We start from the raw sequence: 22,371 nt of genomic DNA on the forward strand, positions 1-22,371 counted from the left end.
TCATGACATGAGATATTGGCGTACTTTTTAATATTTAAATTTTAGAAAAAAATTCGAACACTTTTTTTGGGGCGCCCCTAAAGTGAGGGACCGGGTGGTAGTGGCAGTAGAGAGGTGGGGGTATCAGTCGTTAGGCTAGGTTCTAGTTTCTTTCTTTTTTTATAAGCCATCATGAATTGGACAGGTGAACTTCAACAAAACTGTTTTTCTATATACTTTTACAAAATATAAGCATTATTTTCTAGACAGTTGGACTTTTCTAGTTGGTTTCTTTTGGTACATTCATTAAAAAAGTCGGAGATTTTAATGCCCCTCTGTGTACAATTTTTTTAAAAGTCGCTGTATACTATTTATAAATCAATAATATAGGTGTTAAAAAGATGTCGGTATCATGTAAGGACGGGTGTGTTCTAAGTAGATTAATATTTAGTTTAGGTAAAAGGCAGTAAAAGCTATATATGCTACTATTGGAACCACTTGGCGGTTTCAGAGGCAAAAGTATCGGTAATAATATCTATCTATCTATCTATCTATCTATCTATCTATCTATCTATCTATCTATCTATCTGTCTGTCTGTCTATATCTATCTATCTATCTATCTATCTATCTATCTATCTATCTATCTATCTATCTATCTATCTATCTGTCTGTCTGTCTGTCTGTCTGTCTGTCTGTGTCTGTCTGTCTATCTATCTATCTATCTATCTATCTATCTATCTATCTATCTATCTATCTATCTATCTATCTATCTATCTATCTATCTGTCTGTCTGTCTGTCTGTCTGTCTGTCTGTGTCTGTCTATCTATCTATCTGTCTATCTATCTATCTATCTATCTATCTATCTATCTATCTATCTATCTATCTATCTGTCTGTCTGTCTGTCTGTCTGTCTGTCTGTCTTTCTGTCTATCTATCTATCTATCTATCTATTTATTTATCTATCTGTCTGTCTGTCTGTCTGTCTGTCTGTCTGTCTATCTATCTATCTATCTATCTATCTATCTATATGTCCGTCCGTCTGTCTGTCTGTCTGTCCATATTTATACTGTGTGTGTGTATGACAAGTTGACAACCGTTTCTTACCTTTACATAAAGAGCAAGGTCGTATGTCCCCCTTCTTTCCTGCACAATGTTGTCCGTAGGCTGTGTTCACTGTGACACACTGTCTTGAGAAGTCAAAAGTAAAGTTCAAGAAACATAACGAATTCTTAAATATGTACGGAACATACGCTAGTAGAAAACATGGGGAGAAAATATATGCAGCTATTTGAGCTCAAAGCCCGCAGGTTCTATCCTTTTAGCACATGTATTACAAATTTTTAGGACCAAAACTGTTGAGGACGATAGTCCAGAGCGCATATAACACGACCATGCAGGATGTCATGTCACCATCTCTGTTCTTTTTAAACAATGTTTAGGACGTTACACCGTGGGACATCGTGGGTCAGTGGACCAGTGTAACTGTTACGGTATAGTGAACCAGTATAGCTTAAAGAATTTGGTCAATGCAACAGTATAGATTACATCGTGGGTCAGTGCACCATTGTATCTAGTGAAGTGGGGTCAGTGAACCAGTATAGCTTTACACTGTTGAATGACCCCAGAGAAAGCAGAATCTTTAACATCATTAAAGACATTGTCTACATTTGACTATTAATAAATCTCAATACTCGTCGTGTTAAAACTACATAAGCACGTCAGTACATTTTATTTTAAATCTACCTTAATCGTTGAATGAGCTGAGTTCCGTCACTACAAGGTATGCTACAGTCCCACTCGCTCCACTGACTCCAAACACCAAAATCTGCAAATGGAGTTGAGGTTTCAGATTTGTTTTTAAACATTGAAAATACACTGGTATGGACAGTGGCGTAGCTAGATTATATGATGCCTGGTGCGGTACCTCATCTTGATGCCCCCCCCCCCAAAAAAAAAAAACACAAAACAACTAACTAATTAATAACATTGCAAAACCTTACTTTTTTTTTCAAAATAATATGTAGGCCTATTCATTAATCAAATATTGTTAATTCTTTCATGACCTTAATGACCTTTCATGACCGAAGCATTATCATAGCCTTTGTGTCGATGAAGTCAACAAAAGACTCACGAACCTGCACCCTGTCATTCTCCATGACAACATACCGTAAAATTTGGGAAATTTGATCCAGCTTTGAGATGTCAGGTGTACTGTCAAAAATAATAGAGAAATATTTGGCTTGTTTTACTTGCTGTATGATTTGTTTTTTTAGCGTGATCCCCCAATATTGTAATAAATTCATTTTGTATTTGTGGAGACATGATTATATTCGATATGGAACAAAGCTTATTTCGAAGCACATGCTCCCTCAAGAGTGGATCGTACTTTGATAGTAATTTTACTAACTCTCCAGGTTTTCGTCTCTTGGATAATCAAATCTTGGGCCTTGTTGTAAATATTGTTCCCTACTCTCAGGCAAACTTCAAGTTCCCTCCAAGCAAGCGATGACTGAATGTGAGCTCTGCTGGTCTCATGTTTTTCTATTTTCGGAGATAACCTCCACCACTCATTGAATCCATCTTTGGATTTAAAAGAAGATTTGGTACTTGATCTTGTTGAGAAGAGCATGCAGGGGAAGCAAAATAATAAATTTTTTTTTGGCCAATAACACATCCACTTTCTAAGAACTTTCTCGCCGTTTGACATTTGCCGGAAAAAACCAAGCCTTTGAAAGCTTTCTAGCCTTTCCTTTTGCTGATTCTTGATGTCTATACGCCTCTCTGAATTGACTGTCCATACGCTGATCTGTTTCAGATCCTTGAGTGAAAATGTGTATGCGAATATTATCTGTGATGACATCAGGCCAATCTCCAATGTCGTTCAGTCTAGAGTTTATTATCCTTCTTTCTGTATTGTTTACACTGTCTGATGGTTCAGCTTCTTCAGTACGAATTTTTGAGGACATGCTTGTGTGCTGTCCTTTAGTCTCTAGAACCTGCGGTATTGAAGTATTTTCTTCTTTTCACGATGTCGGCCTCATCCTTTTTTTCTGAATTCAATGATAACCGTCTCATCTTGCTTTGTTGCTTTTAATTGTTCAGTTAATTCATACCCATTAACAGCTCGCCTATAGTCGGTGGACTCTGGCAATGATGTGACTTGAAATTGTCTCGATGCTTCTTTAGACTTAAGAAATTTAAGAAACGCACCTCACTGCGGTCAAAGAAACTGCTTTATACGGATGACATTGTCCTCTGGTCAACCGGCAAGAAAGCCGACCAAATACAGGCGGCATTACAAGCAGACCTCCAAACCATCTCCTCGTATTGCGACAAATGACAGATTCAGATAAACATTGCCAAAACGACCTGGTCCCTGTTCAGCCTATGGATCCACATTCTTAAGGCTCCATTCGAGCTTCAACTTAGTGGGCTGCGACTTCAACGTGAAAACACGCAATAATATCTAGGGGTGACCCTGGATAGAAAGTTGTCAATGCTCCAGCACGTCCAGGAAAAGCCTCGGAGAAGTTAGTGTTACTAAGAAAGCTGGCCAGCACAAAGTGGGGTGCTAAAGCTTACATGCTACGCACATTATACTTAGGGGCAGTCAGATCACACATTGAGTACAGCTCAAGTATATGCTAGTAAAACTGCCCTCGAATCACTCGACCGAGTACAATCACAGGCACTAAGGTTCATTTGTGGCACCTTTCGGACAAGCCCAACAAACGCTGCTGAAATCTTAACAAACGAAGCCCCTTTACATTTAAAGAGGGAGAGGGCGGTACTTACAGCCTATGAGCGCTATAAAAGGGGCGACAAAATGTACCGTGTGTCCGAAATAAATCTAGTAAATTAGAGTCAAACTGTTCTATAGCTTATATTGTATGGAAGAAATAGTCAAGGAGATGAAACAAAATAGCGACATGACTAGTTTATAAATCGTTAGTTCATGTTTAAAATACAGTAGTTTAAGTTTGTTCGTGTCCATACAATTAGTCGTTTTTACTGAAAAGCTCACGGAAATAGGAAATTAATACACACTGGGGGAATCTTGGTGCCCCTCTCCACTTGGTGCCCTGTGCGGCCCGCACCACCCGCACATTGGTAGCTACGCCACTGGGTATGGAAGTGCGATGGCTGAGCGGTAAAGAGCTTGGCTTCCGAACCGAAGGTCCAGAGTTTGAATCCTGGTAAAGACTGGGATTTTTAATTTTGGATCTTAGGGCGCCTATGAGTTTACCCAGTTTGAATGGGTACCTGACATTAGCTGGGGAAAAGTAAAGGCGGTTAGTCGTTGTGCTGGCCACATGACACCATTCTCTTTAACCGTAGGCCACAGAAACATGACCTTCACGTCATCTAACTTATAGACCACAATGTCTGAAAGGGGAGCTTTACTTTCTTTTTTTTCCCACTGGTATGACAAAATAGAAAAAAAGTTTTTTAGGTTAATTTCTAAAATTATTATTTATGTGTTACTATATATGAATTATTGTGTCGACATATTTATTTCACAATTCAAGACCTTGGGTCAAATCCAAAATTTAAAAAGTAAGTTCCCTTTCAGACATTTATGTGGCCCACGGTTAACGTAGATGTCATGTAGCTAGCACAACGACCAACATCCTTTACTATTCCCCAATGTATGCTAGGTACCCATTCGAGCTGGGTAAACTCAGAAGCACCTAATGATTCAGAAATTAAAAATCTCAGTCTTCACCAGGACTCAAATTCTAGACCGTTGGTTCAGAAGCCAAGCGCTATACCACTCCGCCATGGCACCTCCAAATCCAATCTATAAGCTGTGATTTTGATGCTGAGGATCCGAAGGTTGCTTGAGTGTATGTGTCACTAGAACTTCATATGAAACCCAGGGATTCAAACTAGAGAACCCTCTAGTTTGCATTTAAATGATTATTGCTAGGCCACCACGCCCTCTAGAGAAATAAAAAGACAGTGAGAAAAGAAAGAAGATACAAGTGATGAAAAAAAATGGCATTAATAAAAGTAAATAAAATAAATTACACTTTTAGCAAATGAGTATTATCTACTTTTATACTAACTAGGTTTCAGTGTCGTTATTGCCCCACACGTGTTGACAAATATAATTTCTTTAGACGTTCCTTGACACATGTTGCCACCATGCTCAGGTTCAGGAGAGTTGCAGTAGCTATCAACATGAAAATACTATTATTAGCTGGGATAAGGATACAAAACTCTTTTGTAAATACTTAATTAAATTTATCTGTACAGTTCTGTAATAAAGTGACTTCACTTGGAGACCTTTTAGTTTTATTAGTTTTGTGTGGTCTGTCAGTCCGTCCGTCCGTCCGTCCCGTTTAGATCTCAGAAATTTGAAGAGGTTTAGGACAGTTTCAATAACTATCAACATGAAAATATTATTGTTAGCTGAGATAAAGATACACAACTCTTTTGTAAATACTTAATAAGTTTTATCTGTACAGTTCTGTGACTTCACTTAGAGACCTTTTTTCTTTGGGAAATGGGTTCCTACATCAAGGTTGAACTTAAAATTGCAAAAAATTCCTTTAAATTATAATTTATTTATGTCACCGGGTTATTTTATATAGTATAAATGTGGCTGTGGTTATCAATGTAGGCGTGGTGGTGACATTGGGTTCTTGTTACAGATCACAGAATAATGAAATGACGCTGGGTGTAGCAGACACAATAAGTTTAATATAACACCACATAGTGAATACACCATACAATTCGACCCAGGAATGGTCAGTATTAATCCAACAGTAATATACGAATATCACAACTTAGTACTTCTTCTATAACCAACTACTTTAAACATCTAACTCTACTGCTTATATCTTAAGTGACTCAATACAAGTGCTTGCTACAAGATCTCTATGTGGACTGACTGCCTTTAACTCCCTGGTTCACCTAAGGTCAAAAGTGTTCACCTTAGTGCTACATGGGTTGTGAATAAGATTCACAATATGGAATTAACATACACAATACAGAATTAGGGTTTCTACTCTATGGCACCAACTTTGAGGTGGTGACATTACCTATCACCCCCCTTTTGAAAAAAATTTTGAAGAAATTTTTTTCAGCTTGACGACATAATTATCATAAGTAGGATCAATTGGAATTCTTGGGGTCTATGAAATGTACAATTGCAGAGTTCAAATAGAACTACAAACTTGCAATAAAATATATAATATGACAGTGTTACACAAAATATTTTCTGAATCAAAAAAAAAATTCATACAAGGGCAAAATTCTCTAATCCATCATATTCTTGTAAGGTAATTCAAATAAATCTCTGAGTTAAATACTTAACATCCCAAATAATTCTTTACATGTGGTTCTAATATATACATCAATGTTCAAATGTGCTCAATATTTACAAGTCTTTTCATAATAATATGTGCAAAGTGTGCCGAAAATTTCAATGACAATCTCCTATGTCACAATGTGAAAAATTAATACAAGTTTTAATTTACAATATCTATTTATAAAAAAATCTTTGACACTATAGAAATGTTAGAAGTCTGGTTTTTGACACCAATAATACAATATGTACAAATCATGTAGAAAATGTTACAAGTAAGTCTCAATATGTAAGTGATAAGTATAGAAAAATTCAAAATATGTGTCAAAATTCAAGATTAAATTGTTTAATGATCATTGTTACAAATTCAATGTATCCATTTACTTCAATATGAGGTTTGACATCTCCATAAAAAATTGTTGTGCATTAATATTACACAAGTAAATATGTATAATTCAAGTATCAAAATATTGGATCAAAAGTATGAACATCAAATCAAAATAAATATCTTTCATAGTGCTTGTTGCATGCACCTTATGTTTCAATTAAGTATTTCTCCATATGACAGTTCAAATAATTTGTAGCTAGTAATGGCAAAAGTTTAATGTTACATTGTTTATCAAATAATTATTGTGTACAAAGTTCAAAAAAATCTTTGTCAAAAAAAGCTTCAACTGAGAAAGTGTGTCAGTTGTGATACAATCTTTTGAGGTTACATTAATTTGTTCAAGCATATACATACAAGCATAACATCATAATGGTTTAGTTTTATTTATTTTAATCTGTTGTGAAAAAAAATGCAAGTCCAATTTAAAAAATAATATCAAGTGTCTCTTTCAGTACTTGAAATATCAAAAAGTTTGTACAACAATCTTCTTGTTTACATCAATACAAAAAATATAGTCCATAAGAATAGTTTGACAAAAATGTTTTCAAAAAAATACAAGTGTATGTCAATATTTTATTACACTAATTGACATTGAATAAATAAGTTACATTATGAATCAATCTCCTTTTTCAATAGTATTGAAAAATGTGACTAAGTTATATAATTGTGATAAATGACATAGTAAAAAAAAATTCCAATCTTGTTTACAATAGCTGTAGAAAAAAATTTTTGTCCAAGTTGTTCTCAATACAATGAGAAAAATAATGTTTACATTGCATGGAAAAAAATTAAGCTAGGTACTGAATAAGTTTGGAAAAAAATTCAATGTTTGTTTACATTGTTGAGTACAAAAATGTTATTCTTGTTGACAAAAGAATGTGAAAAAATTGTTGGTTACAATGTAGTAATCAAATTCCAAAGTTTGTTTACAAATAGAGTTTTTTTTTTAAAAAATGAAGTCTTAGTTCTAGTTCAATGTTTAAAAATAGTACTCAATGTTTACAAAATAATGCTCAATGTTCACAAAATAATGCTCAATGTTTACCAGATGCGATGTATTAAGTCAACAACACTGATGTTAATTGTGAGTCCCTTAATTGGTGTTCCGTATATTTTATGTAATAACTCTTTGTAATGGCCAAAGTTTTTTATTTGTACCCACATTGACTCTCCAAGTTCTGGATGTTTCCAAACTTTTTTATATCCAAAATCACAAGTTATATCTTGTACTATTTGAAAAATTTCTTTCTGAAAATCAGAATCAGACAGGTCATAAAACCATATTGTTTTATGTTTTACTGGCTTTTGATGCACTTTAACTTTTGGATAAGATCCAATAATTACTGGACTGATAGTATTTTCAAGTATTACAACTTTTATTTTCCCTTTTATAAATGGTGATTTGATTTCAGCAATGGCAGTTTTACATTCTATCTTTCTAGAGTTTGGTAAGGTTACAATGGCTATATCATTCAAATAATCTTTTTCTACTAAATTGGGCTCTACAAAAGTGATTGTGGATTCTTCATCAACTATGCATACAACATCCTGATAATTGACTTCTAGATAATATACTTCTATCTGTTTGCTATTTTTAAATGTCAAGGCTAATATTTCCTCTGTTATTATTACTTTAGGTGAGCTAGTGTTAATGTCATTTTGTATTTCTTGTTTTTCAGCTTTATCTTTATCATCTATTTGTATTTCATCTGTTTGTATTTCACTATCATTTGTTTGTGTGTTAATTGTTTGGCAATCTTTATTTAGTTTAGATGCTTCTGTTAGCAAATGAGTTTGACATTCTACATCTATTTTATTTGCATATTTGTAATTGACTGTTTAGTTGCTTCATGTATACTGACATTGTTGTAATCATGTGAATTAGTAGTTGATGCTAACTCAATGTTTTCTTGATTCACACTATTAGCCCATTTTACTAAGGCTTCTTCTGATAGTTCAACTATATTCTCTATGTTCCCTATAATTAGTTCTTCAGCTGGGTTGTTCATTACTATGGCTTTGTATTGACCAGTGAACCATGGCGATTCAATGAAAACTAATGCTGTTTCACATTCTTCCCATAAGTCCTTATTCGCATAAGTCAGTGTGACCTTGTCTTTTAGGATCTGTTCAGGTTTTACTAGTGATTTCTTTACAATGATTGAGGTGCAGCCGCTGTCACGTAATGCATATACCTTAATGCCATCCACATAGGCAGGATACACTTTTAATTTGGCTACCTTTGTCTGTATATATGCTACTGTTTCATATTCTATTGGTGTTTCAGTTGCTACAGCTGCTATGTTTTGTCTGGTATGATTGTTATTGTGGTAAGTATGTTGTCTATCTTGAAATTGATCTCTTCTAGACATTCTGTTGTTTTGCCATCTTCTGTTTGTTTGATGTGATCTACTGTTAGTTGGACTGTAGCTTTGCCATGTTCTTCTGTTATATTGTTGTTGATAGGATCTATTGTAGTTAGGACTGAAGCTCTGGAAAGTTCTGTTATCTCTTCCATATTTATGGTTTCTATTTACATATTGCTGTTTTTCTGATGCCATTCTCTTTCTGCACTCTGCTTTGGTGTGACCCAATATGCCACAGAAAAAACATTGTATGCTCTTGGCATATTTAAATTTATTTGTAGTTCTTGGATGGTTTTCTGTCACTGTTGCAGCTACATTGTATAATTCCCTTTTGTCAATGGTGATGTTTGGGTGTGAGTCTTTGTATGTTGTTAAGTTTGATATCAATTCAGCTTCATTTTTTATTTTTCTCTCCTTCAGGAATGAGAATGCTGCATCTGTAACATTTATTAACACATTCTCAATGAGAAAAAAATCTAAGATCTGTTTGGGGTCATCTAAGTTACAGTTTGCGAGTTGTAGCCACTTGGTCATGTTCTGGCGCATGTCATGTATTGTTCTTTTTAAATCTGCATTCTTGGCTAGTTTTATTTCCCTAAAAAGTTTTCGATAGTGCTCCTCTGTTTTGCCAAAATGTTCAATTAGTCTTTGTTTTACTGTGTTGTAGTCTTTTCTTTGCTCCATAGTTAGTGTGTCGATGATCTTTAGTGGTTCACCTCTTAGGTTAGCTAGCAGTTGTTGAGCCATTTGTGCACTATTCATATTTGCTGTTTGACAGATGTATTCAAATTGAATAATGAAATTTTCCAATGTGTCTTCTTTTGGATCAAAGTTCCTAAATTTGCTATGATACTGATGATGAGATGAAGTTTGACTTGCTGAATTGTCTTTATTTTCTTTTGCTAGTTTTGCCATTTTTTCTTCATGTTCTTTTAATTTTATTTCATGCTGGCGTTCTTTTTCTTTCTCTAAGTTTTTTTGTTCTTTCTCTCTCAGTCTTCTTTCATGTAGCCTTTCTTCCCGTTGCTTGTCTTTTTCTACTCTAATTCTATCTATTTCAATTTTAATGAATGCAGCTCTATCATCTTCTTTTAACTTTAGTTTATCCACTATCTCTATTAGTTTCTCATACTCAGCCATTTTCAAAGATTCAAATTAGTAATATAGTTAATTAATAGATATGTGTACTAGATATTTGTAAATGAAATATTGTACAATAAATACTTATTATTGCTCAAATAGTAATTACAGGTAATAGTAGATATATATTTTGTGCGAAACAATTGAGGTTATGAGGTGTCTTAAGTTATTCTTGGTACTTTGTCTAGTTCGTAATGTAATACTTTACTGATCAATTATGTGATTATGTATTTTTAGTATCTCCACTTGCAATGTAAAAGTTTATTGCAACAAGTAATTCACAATTATGTGAGCCTTATTAGTCTGATAAATAGTGATCAATGTATCAATAGTATCAAAATAGTTCAATGTGCTCAAAGTATATATTATATACAATCAATCTTGTCACAATCTCAAATCAAAATATATCCCATATTGTATCAAGTGTGTAGTGTAGTGTTGATAATAATAAAAATAGGTTGAAATAAGAAGTAAAATAAATATATATATTAATAAGTAATTAGACAAACATAAATACACTATAGATACTAAACAGTCTGCTTTAAAGAGACATTACAAGATAGTAGAAATAGTAGACAAAAGAATTACAATGAGAAATAACAATGACGCAAAAAGAAAATTCAACAGATGTAAACAAGACAATACAAGAGTTTAACAATATGATAGATACTTAACGAAATACATACTTGACTAATACAGCTATACGATCAAGTATTTACTTTATCTAAAGAGTCCCTACCAATACCTGGATGCTTACTTGAAAAAAAATATAAATGCTCAGACTCAATAGATAATTAAATTTAGTCCCTAAAGTCAAATGTATATATAAATACAAATGTAAAAAATTGTGGTGTAGTTCAAGAGAACTAATCAATACTGATAATACTAAGGGTAATTAAAGTTACTTCCCTTAAATATTCACTTGATGCTTGACTTGTACATAAAGTTCCGGTGATGCTCCACATAAATTATGTCCACAGTACAGTTCATACGTAATCCACTTGCTAAATCCGCAGCACAACGGTACAGTTCATAAGTAATCCACTTGTTAAATCCACAGCACAATGGTACAGTTCATAAGTAATCCACTTGTTAAATCCACAGTTCATAAGTAATCCACTTGTTAAATCCACAGTACAATGTTACAGTTCATAAGTAATCCACTTGTTAAATCCACAGCACAATGGTACAGTTCATAAGTAATCCACTTGTTAAATCCACAGCACAATGGTACAGTTCATAAGTAATCCACTTGTTAAATCCACAGTACAATGTTAAATGATACGGTACTCAAGCTCTTGAACAATAGTAATCCAATAGATACTTCATATGTTTGACAGATAATCCATTAAACAATTCATATAGTTGACAAGTAATCCAATAAATAATTCATGTGCTTGATAGGTAATCCACTGTTTCGTACAGTTGCTGAAACAAATATAAATAACTAAAAATGACCTTAGGTAGTGACGACAAGAGAGGTCTAAGAGTAAGAGCGCTTTCTTATTAAATGTGCTGTTAGACAGCGACAATAGGAGTGTGTCATTAGAATTATGACGAGCACTCGATGTAGATGATTCTTGAATATGTCAGCTACTTCGACTGACCATATATCAGCTGTCTTCAAACGATGACTTGAATGACTTGTAGTACTAGATTTTCACCCACATCGGTTGTAGTATCACGGTTGTCTAGTTTCACCCACACAGGTTGTAAGATCAGGTTGTCTCAGCATATCATGTTTGATCTCTTTCGCTTAGGATGTTAAAGTAACTTTGAACAATGCTGTGCTCCTAAAGCTATCTCAACTGGTGTACGAAAAAAATACAACCACATAAATCAGGCTTCCAGATAAATGACACTTAGGACAGTAGTCAACTGGAAAAGTTGAAAATACAGCTCAGACAGGAACAGTTCAAATTGTTCATTTCATCACAGATGAAAAAAATAGCTTGCTAATGGTAACTGTGTCATGGCAGGTCAACATGACATGTAGTAGTGGCTCTAGATACAAGTGTGTAGTCAAAAAATTTAATAAATTCTGGATTAGTTGCAATTCATGTAAAGTTCAATCTTGAAGTACAAGTTAAAATAGTAGGCACAGTTAACTTTCGATTTCAGCTCTGTTTTCTGTTAGAGTGTTAGACTAGCTGAAGATAATAATAATGAATAATGTCACTCTTGGATCACGTGAATCTCACTTGAAAAATTGTGTGCTGGTCTCAATAAATGTAGATCTAGGTCATCTCTATAATGTTGAATGTGTCGCTGAACAACCAAATGAGAAAAATAGTAGAGTCTATAATAATCAGGTCTTAGCTTTCTTGCTCGTTGAGTGGCGTCATGTGTAAACAAATATTTTTTAGAGTTACTTTTTCATGTGTTAACTAAATAGTTCACTTGCCAACTTAAAAAATATCCGTATAAATGTTACTGTAAGTAACTAGTATTAAAATACTTCTGACAGCAATAGAAAAAAATTCTTGACTTGTTCCTCTGATGCTCATAAATCCTTTAAGTTAGCAGTTCTGACTTCTGACATCATAAAATATCGTTTGCTGACACTTCTGACACTATAAATGCTGTTTGCTGCCACTTCTGACACCATAAAATGTCACCGGGTTATTTTATATAGTATAAATGTGGCTGTGGTTATCAATGTAGGCGTGGTGGTGACATTGGGTTCTTGTTACAGATCACAGAATAATGAAATGACGCTGGGTGTAGCAGACACAATAAGTTTAATATAACACCACATAGTGAATACACCATACAATTCGACCCAGGAATGGTCAGTATTAATCCAACAGTAATATACGAATATCACAACTTAGTACTTCTTCTATAACCAACTACTTTAAACATCTAACTCTACTGCTTATATCTTAAGTGACTCAATACAAGTGCTTGCTACAAGATCTCTATGTGGACTGACTGCCTTTAACTCCCTGGTTCACCTAAGGTCAAAAGTGTTCACCTTAGTGCTACATGGGTTGTGAATAAGATTCACAATATGGAATTAACATACACAATACAGAATTAGGGTTTCTACTCTATGGCACCAACTTTGAGGTGGTGACAATTTATTTGACAAATATCCGAAAAAAAAAAGATTTTTTACCAGGATATAGACCTAAGCCAAATAATTCTTTTAACTAAACAACATAAAATATTTGTAGAATACATAATGATTCCGCAGCAATAATTTATTATCACATACGATAATAAATGGAGTTTATGTTAAGAGAAAATATTAAGTTTCCCGTGAAGTTTGAATCATCCTGCTAATTATTTTACAAATTACATTGCTAGATTGAACACAATTTGAAATTAATTAAAGGTTAGAAGTCAATGATTATCCTAAATGTCTATATATTTTTAATTTCTTTGTTAGTACTAAGACTAAAAGACTATGCTATCTTTAAATAAAATACAGAAACTACATATTTTTGATGAATGAAATAGCTATTAGAGCATCAAAAGTTTACTTTAAATAACAAGCAGATGGAGTTCCCTATTCAGACCTTGTGGTCTAAAAGGCAGATGATGTAAAGCTCTTCTGTTTTTGTGGCCTACGGTTAACGAGGGTGTCATGTGGCCAGCACAACGACCAATACACCGCTTTTACTTTTCCCCAACTAATGACAGGTACCCATTAGAGCTGGGTCGACTCAGCGGTGCCCGAAGATCCCAAAATTAAAAATCCCGGAACTTGGTTAGAAAGCAAAGCGTTTTACCGCTCAACCACCGCGCCTCATTACTTTAAATAATTAGCATTAGAATTAATTATTAAATAGAGTTGTCACACTTTCTATTCCACTGTATCTAAATTTATTTAAGGCGTTTTTACAAATGATGAATGTCTGTTCCCCTTTCATAACATGCGGAATGTAATAAATTTGTTTCGATGGTACATGGTTAACGAGGGTGTCATGTGACCAGCACAACAACCTTTACTTTACTTTTCCACCAATAATGTCCTAAAAAAATCTAGTCTTCTGTAGGATTCGAACCCGTGACCCTGATTCAGAAGCAAAGCGCTTTACCACTTAGCCTTTTAATAATTTTGGAAGAAAATCTGCTAGTTTTGGATTTTTAGCGGCCCCCGAAAGGGGAAAAGTTTAGTTTTGTGCGAAATGTCTGTCCGTCTGTCCCGTTTAGATCTCGTAAACTAGAAAAGATATTGAAAATCCGACATCACAATATTTTAGACCATTCAAAGTTCTAATGCAACGGCTACTTTTTTTTTCTGAAAGCGAAAAAATCTCATTTTTAAAATCAGTTATGCAAGCAGTTTTTTAAAGAGAAAAAGCTAATTAGTATACATTATAAGTTAGACCTAAATTAAAACGAAAAGTAATCTTGTAAACGTCAATTTCGTGAATGAATTATCAATACTATGCCAATTTTTTTTTTTTTTTTTTTTTTTTTTTTTTTTTTAGCATTCGAATAAGAGATTGATCCGTTTCAAAACAATTACATCTATTATAAGACTTCAGTTAGGCCAGGAGAGGCGCGGTAGCTGAGCGGTAAAGCGCTAGGCTTCCGAACCGGGGGCCCGGGTTCAAATCCTGGTGAAGACTGGGATTTTCAACTTCGGAATCATTAGGCGCCTCTGAGTCCACCCAGCTCCAATGGGTACCTGATATTAGTTGGGGAAAAGTAAAGGCGGTTGGTCGTTGTGCTGGCTACATGACACCATCGTTAACCGTAGGCCACAAAAACAGATGAACTTTACATCATCTGTCCTTTGACCACAAGGTCTGAAAGGGGAACTAGTTAGGCCAGGTTCACATCTAACTTTGCATTCACTTGCACCTATCCTTTGATCTGCTGTACCGTTGGGGCACTACACAATATCTGTAAACCTTCTTTCTCCATTCTTATCTCTCATTTGTCTTTGATATAATTTCATTTGGATGTTCTTTCTGAAAAAAATTAAAGCCTGGCTGGGTGGACCACTTCGGGGGGCCGATTTTGAGTTTGTGTTTCCACACAAACTGTCTTTGTAATCTTGTTAAAAAAATTATTTGCTTGAAATTTTAAAAGTTTGTTTTTTACCCATTTCAAGCAAAACACTTGCGAAGATGTAATCTTATTTTTAAACAGGGGTTAAAGTCTTACGATCAACGCATGACAGACCCAAAATAATATGGACGCAACGACTCCACAAATTTAGTGTTTCACATCAGTGGGCCACAAAAAATACAACAATAATATAAACATCATTTTACTTACCGTTCCCTTGTCTGATGTGTGTCGTTGACACAGTGCCAGACTTCCCACTTGCTCCACTCGCCATTAACTAGACAGTCATGAAATCAATGATTGCTTCAATTATAAAGCTATCATTAATATTGTATAAATCTTGAACATGTCTGGCACGACATGGCCTAAATTGTGCCGATGTGCCGATGTGCCTAAAACTAAACCAAACTAATCTTGTGTCGATTTTTTTCGATTTTACAATTTAAATATGTAATCAAAGTATCTTAATACGGTAGCACTGTGGTTAACAGCTAACAGATACATTTAAAGTTAGATAGGAAATAGGCAAGGCTGCTTACTCTCTTTCTTTCTCTCTAACTTTCTTTCTCTCTTTCTCTCTAATTTTCTTTCCTTCTTTCTTTTTCTCTAACTTTCTTTCGCTCTCTCTAACTTTCTTTCTTTCTCTCTAACTTTCTTTCTTTCTCTCTAACTTTCTTTCTCTCTTTTCTCTAACTTTCTTTCTTTCTCTCTAACTTTTTTTCGCTCTCTCTAACTTTCTTTCTCTCTTTCCCTCTAACTTTCTTTCTTTCTCTCTAACTTTCTTTTTTTCTCTCTAACTTTCTTTCGCGCTCTCTTACTTTCTTTCTCTCTTTCTCTAACTTTCTTTTTCTTTTTCTCTCTAACTTTCTTTCTCTCTTTTATTCTCATTCGTCTCTAACTTTTATTCTCTTTTTCTTTCTAGCGTTCTTTCTTTCTTTCTCTCTAGCGTTATTTCTTTCTTTCTCTCTAAATTTCTCTCTTTCTCTCTAACTTTCTTTCTCTCTTTATCTCTAACTTTCTTTCTCTCTTTCTCTTTAACTTTATTTCTCTTTAACATTCTTTCTCTCTTACTTTCTCTTTCTCTAACTTTCTCCCTAACTTTCTTCCTATTACTTCTAGCCAATGAACAAAAGTAATTTAAAAAAAAAAAAGCTTCTAGTAACTGACACTGTCTGTATGTCTGGTAAAACGTTCAATCTACTAGTTATTTAGACCTTAGCAATGGTTTTTAATAGTGGTACCTTAAAACCCAACTTGTTATTTATCATTAGCTCAGCAAAAAACTGAAAATTAACTTAGCAATAAATAAGCATAGAACATAATTAGTCTAGAATAAACCCAGAAACATTTCGACACATTTCAAAAACAAAAACAAAATCGAATAAAATACTCCAAAACGACACAAAGATAAAGGCACATTCCTCGTTCCATATGCTAGGACAAATTTGTACAAATGCTCCTTCTTCCCTAGTGCTATTAGAGCATGGAATGGGTTGTCTGAGCTAGCCAGGAAAACCAGTGACTTGGAAGAATTTAGGTCAATGGTTAATATGCATGACTAAATGCATGATGCGTAGGACGTAATCATAAACATTAAGTAACGTCTGTAATAAGATAAGATAAGATAAGATAATATTTATCCAAAGCTGTCAAAACTTACTTTTCTTATTGACGTCTTCGTCCACTAAAAAATCATGATCGCTGTCTGCAAACAAACCAGAGAAAGAACAATTTAAAAATTCATGCCATTTGAAATACGGACAATTTTTAACGAAATAATATAAGCATCATCATTGGTCCCCTCTTCAGTCGTAGATCGACTATGGATCATCTCGAACAGTTTTTTATATGGCTGTGGAGCTCTATTTTGGAGAGACACTCCCGTATACATATATTGCAGGTCACCGAAAAAATAAATCTGTTTATCTCTGACCGGTTTCAAGCACATATTTATTCGATATATCTTTTTTTTTTCCTTTGCTCATATCTTAATCCGGTGATAAAATAGAGAGGTCGAAGAGCGAGCAACCCAAGGAGACTCTTATTTTCCATGACCATATATCTGCAAGTGTAAAAATGATCCTATTAAGAGACTTGTTCACTTCGACAAGTAGTTACGACTTCATTCTATTTCATCCAACGCGGTTCTATTTTGTTTCTCTATTGATATTTTTTTTTTCCTGTAACAAACATTTTTTTCATTTGGCAGAAGCTGAGAAGCGTTGCCAGGAGTCCCTTTCAATAAAGCCCTGACCTGGAAACAAAGTGATCTGATCAAAGTTTAAACCAAATCCACTTTTCAAGAACATGCTTTTAATGGTGGCTAAGTTTAGTGTTCAAGCGCGTGGATTCTAAATTAATAATGAAAATTCTTAACAATCAACCATTATTTTAATTTATTTATAAAATTAACATTGAAGTTTATATGTTTACCCCAGCCATCTGCAATTTCTTCATCAATCAACCCATCACAATCATTGTCGATGTTATCAGAAGGCTCTGGTCGACTGGTGTTGCATTCAACATCCTAGGAAGAATTAATACATCTACAAAGCTTTTCAATGAAAATATTAACTTGTAGCTTTATGTAACTGTCTGTCTGTCTGTATGTTTGTGTGTCAGGAAGGATTCTTCGCACCCAAATTTTATCAAGATTGGTGAAACGGTTTTGATTTCCATGCGAAACATACATGCATACATACACCTTACTTTCTGCTTTATATTATATATTACTAGTCAATAACATATAGTCATATAGCCATGAACTTGCGATGCAAAATATTCAATCTAAAGAAATCGAAGAATGCCATCCAGTGCGCTTAGCAGAAATCATATATAATTAGAAGGAATGGGGAGCATCTCATTACTATTCAGGAATCTGACTTATTATATATTTATGAAATAAGCAAAACCTTTAAAAAAAAAAACACAATTCACTGGATGGTGTTAGAATTCATACTATACATACAATACTATATTAGAATGAAATAAACTTTGTGATAACGCTACGCGGTTATTAAATTATCGTCAAATTATACATCGCCCAAAAAACGTCCCCTGCGCCAAAACGGTCGAACCAAAACGGTCGCGCCAAACGGCTGCGACAAAAACGTTTCATACAGTATAAATTAACACAATTCCCATAAAAATAATTCACTTGTCTAGTGCCATTAGAGCATTGTACGGCTGTACTGAATCGGCCATGAAAACCAAAGACTTAGGAGAGTTTATGTTTTTCATTATCAAGTAGGACTAGATTATCACAAAGACACACACTAGAAAAACACTTGGATACATGCTAGGTTAACACATGGACACACGCTAGAAAAACATTTGGACACATGCTAGAATAACACAAAGAAACACGCTTGATTATCACATGGACACACGTAGGACACATTTATCGTTTCTATTGAAGAAACATCGAAAATGTAAATGATAAAGAAAAAAAAAACTGATAGGCAATCTTTCAAGCATTTTAAGTTTAAGTGACAAAGTGCATCTGTCAGGGCCGGGTTTAAGGGAGAGTAGGCAGAGCTACTGTACCCGGGGTTTCGATGAGAGGGGCCTTCCCAGAATAGAAGAAAAAACTATAACAGAATTACGGGGGGTCAGAAACTTTTAGTATTGTTTTTTTTTTTTTTTTTTTTTTTTTTATCAATTTTCGTTTTTATTTTTATTTATTTATTTTTTTTTTGTTTCTCCCTGACATCCAGGTATCTGGGGCAATCAAGGAGGATATGTTCCACGGTGAGGTGAGAGTCACAGTACTCACAAAGTGGTAGCTCCTCTCTATTCAGCACAAAAGAGTGCGTGATGTAGGTGTGGCCAATTCTCAGTCTGGACATGGTCGTGCTACCACGCCTTGTCAGACCCTTAGATGTGGGCCGCCACCTGACATCCGCCACAATCTGCCTGAGTTGGTTGTGAGTCTCAGCCTCCCATCGGTTCTGCCACTCTCGATAGGTGGCAGAGGTAATACTTTGTCTCAGGTCCGAGCAGGGAATTTGGGTTCCTGACATTGCATGATTTAGGCCTATATTAAATTTTTATATTTTACGCCTTACGAAAGGCAACATTGTCGTGGTTAACCCTTAAAACGCGTGAGATAGTTTAGCCTCTAAACATCAGAATTGTAATTCCATTTTGTATGCACTCGTTCTAAAACAGCTCAGCACTTTAAGGGTTAAAAGAATGTTCCAAGCGGGCACGTAATATATACATGTAGAGCTACGGATTGATTGACAGCAGTGCGTCAACCCAGGGCCCTACTCTGGTCAAACTCAAACATCACATTTTTTTAGCGCAAAAAAAATCATATTGATTTTTTTTTTATTTAATAGAAGTCAAATGAGATTGAATTTACAAGTAGTCCATTTCATTCTTCCAAAATACGTTTTTTTTTTTTAAAGTTTTTGAAAACTTATGGGGGGGGGCCTCCACTAATTCCTGCCCTAGGGCCTCCGCTTACTTAAATACGGCCCTGTGATTTGAACATACCAATGAATACCCAGCCATATGCAAGAAAGTTATCGTATTAGCAATGCCGAAAACATAACAACCAAACATCGAATCCGATGAAGCTTGGATTTCTCTGAGGATCATGTATTCACCGACTAGCCAAGGTTCTTTTGCCGTTTTCCAGATAGTACTTCTGCAGTCCAAATGGAAAACAATAAAAACATTTAAAATACATTTAAAAAATATGACCTGCAAACAGTTAAAAGTTCCCCTTTTCAGACCTTGTGGCCTATAGGTTCTGTTTCTGTGGCTTACGGTCAACGAGGGTTTTATGTGGCTAGCACAACAACCAACCGCCTTTACTTTTCCCCAACTAATGTCAGGTACTTATTAGGGCTGGTTGGACCCAAAACGTTTATAAACTTTTTAACATTACAGGTGTACTTTCAGCTATGGGTTATGGTTACATATCAATTCCATCATCTTTTGGAAATTCTTTTTTGAATAAAGATTCGTTGAATATATGGTCACAAAATGTCAAATATTCTTCTTATGTAGAAACAGTCCGTGCAATATATCCATCCAATGTTTTTCTTTATATATTATTCAAAGCAACGACTTCCTTGTCAAATGTGTTTGTTACCGGATGCCCTTGTTTTCCAATCCAGATAAATTGTTCTCACATCTTTTAATATTCCAATTTTTTACTTTATTTCAACCACACATTAAATTAAGTTTTTAATTTATTTTTTTCATTTCTAGACAATTATTTGAAAATATAATAACAAGGCTTCCCTTCGAGTCCGACAATTAGTGAGGAATGCAGCATTTCCCGTGGCTGCGCAGCCCCAGCTGTGACCTACATATTTTGCAGGTAAGCATAACCATTTTTCGCAGGTGATCGATTTAGATTTTCTTTTCGTTGTCTGCGTCTGTCCTCAGCAACGGAGTTTTCTCTTCGTCTCCAATGTGTATCCCGCGGGCATTTGTGAGTGACCTCCAGCTGTCTCGTTCCGAGGCCGCATGCAACCAGGTGCTCTCTTTTATGTCAGCTAAATCAAATTGACGCCTATTTTGATCTTTGAAGCGTTTCCGTGGGGCGCCTCTGTTACGTCGACCACCTTTTAGCTTATTTAGATTATCTTCAACCCTAAAGGAGCATCCAAATCATGCAGAATATATTTCATTTTTTTTGCCATCAGAGCATGGAACGGGTTGCCTGAGTCAGCCACGAAAACCAGGACTTGTCATAGTTTTCTCTAATCATCTATCTGTTAAAGAAAATATATTATCGTTTAAGACAACTAGGAGTTTAATTAAGAAGACTCGAAGCCGTTAGTTTATGTACTGTGGTCGGATTTTTTTTAAAAGTTTGATAGCACCGGGCCTTGGCCGAATTTATCCGCCAAAAAAAAAAAAACAAAGCAATAATAATAATAATAATAATAATAATAATAATAATAATAATGGACTTACAAACTGGATACATGTTCATCTGACACTTGGACTCTGAAACTAATCTCCACTCTGGTTCTGCCTAGCGATTAATCCTCTATCTACATTACTCCAAGACTCTACAAACGGTTTTAGGGTTGACACTAAATGTACAAAATGTGTGTCCCACTTATTATACATGGATGATCTAAAACTATATGCAGAAACCGAGCAAAAATTACACACCTTAATCAAAACGGTAAAATGCTTTAGTGACGATATCTGTATGTCTTTTGGCCTGGATAAGTGTGGCATCATAAGCATTAAAAAGGGCAAGGCAACGAACACAAACATTGAATTTGAAGGCATCGAGGAATTGAACTCCGCCTCTATTTATAAATATCTTGGAATAAACCAGAATGCCAAGATAAACCATAAGAAATTAAAAGAGGACTTTCTTGGTAAATATAGGCAAAGAGTTAATAAAATCCTCAACACCAAACTGTCTGGCAGTAATCTCATCACTGCAATAAACAGCTGGGCCGTCCCTGTGCTCCTTTACACGTTCGGTGTGATCAAATGGACTGACACCGACCTACATGACATTGACAGACTCACTAGAAAATTACTAACCAAGTTTCGATGCCTACACCCAAAGTCCTCCACCATAAGGTTATACCTGCCCAGGAAGGATGGGGGTCGTGGATTGCAGAACATCTTCAAATTGTGTAAGATGCAAGTTTTAAAAATACGATCAAAACTGCTCGCCTCCAGCAACAAATTAGTTTCCTTCCTATGGAAATACGACTCCGATGCAACCCCTCTGAACCTACACAATGCTGATGTCAATATCGGTTTGGACGACGCAGGGCATGAGATTCGCCAATGGGAAGAAAAAACACTCCACGGAAAATTTCCGGCTTCATTACATGGGGACAACATCGACAAGGCTGCTTCCTTAACATGGCTCAAAGCAGGTCATCTCTACCCTGAAACAGAAGGCTTTGTTACAGCAATACAGGACAGAGTAATCAGGACAAAAAATTACGAGAAGCATATCCTGAAACTCAATGTTGTCGACAAATGCCGAAAATGTGGAAATGTGGGCGAGTCGATTGAACACATTATGGCAGGATGTCCAGCCCTATCAGAATCAGCCTACCTAGGTCGCCATAACCAAGTTGCAAAGTTAATACACCAACACCTGGCTTTGACGTACAAATTGATCGGTAAGGACACTCCCCCTTATTATAAATACTC

The 22,371-nt window shown here is 35.1% G+C and overlaps 1 protein-coding gene across 2 annotated transcripts in view; it reads right to left on the reverse strand.

The window, feature by feature from the left end:
• LOC106052720 (uncharacterized) overlaps positions 1-22,371 on the reverse strand; it is a 60,041-nt gene that overhangs the window by 14,238 nt on the left and 23,432 nt on the right. For both annotated transcript variants that reach the window (XM_056017308.1, XM_056017309.1), the window contains 7 exons: positions 19,717-19,870; positions 17,650-17,743; positions 16,877-16,921; positions 15,427-15,493; positions 5,051-5,157; positions 1,725-1,806; positions 1,086-1,168 (listed from right to left, as the gene is read on the reverse strand). In XM_056017308.1, coding sequence (XP_055873283.1) covers positions 1,086-1,168; positions 1,725-1,806; positions 5,051-5,157; positions 15,427-15,493; positions 16,877-16,921; positions 17,650-17,743; positions 19,717-19,870 — 632 coding nt within the window. The remainder of the gene's footprint in view (positions 1-1,085; positions 1,169-1,724; positions 1,807-5,050; positions 5,158-15,426; positions 15,494-16,876; positions 16,922-17,649; positions 17,744-19,716; positions 19,871-22,371) is intronic.

Source organism: Biomphalaria glabrata, chromosome 18 (assembly GCF_947242115.1).
Source record: "Biomphalaria glabrata chromosome 18, xgBioGlab47.1, whole genome shotgun sequence".
Taxonomy (NCBI): Eukaryota; Metazoa; Mollusca; class Gastropoda; family Planorbidae; genus Biomphalaria; species Biomphalaria glabrata.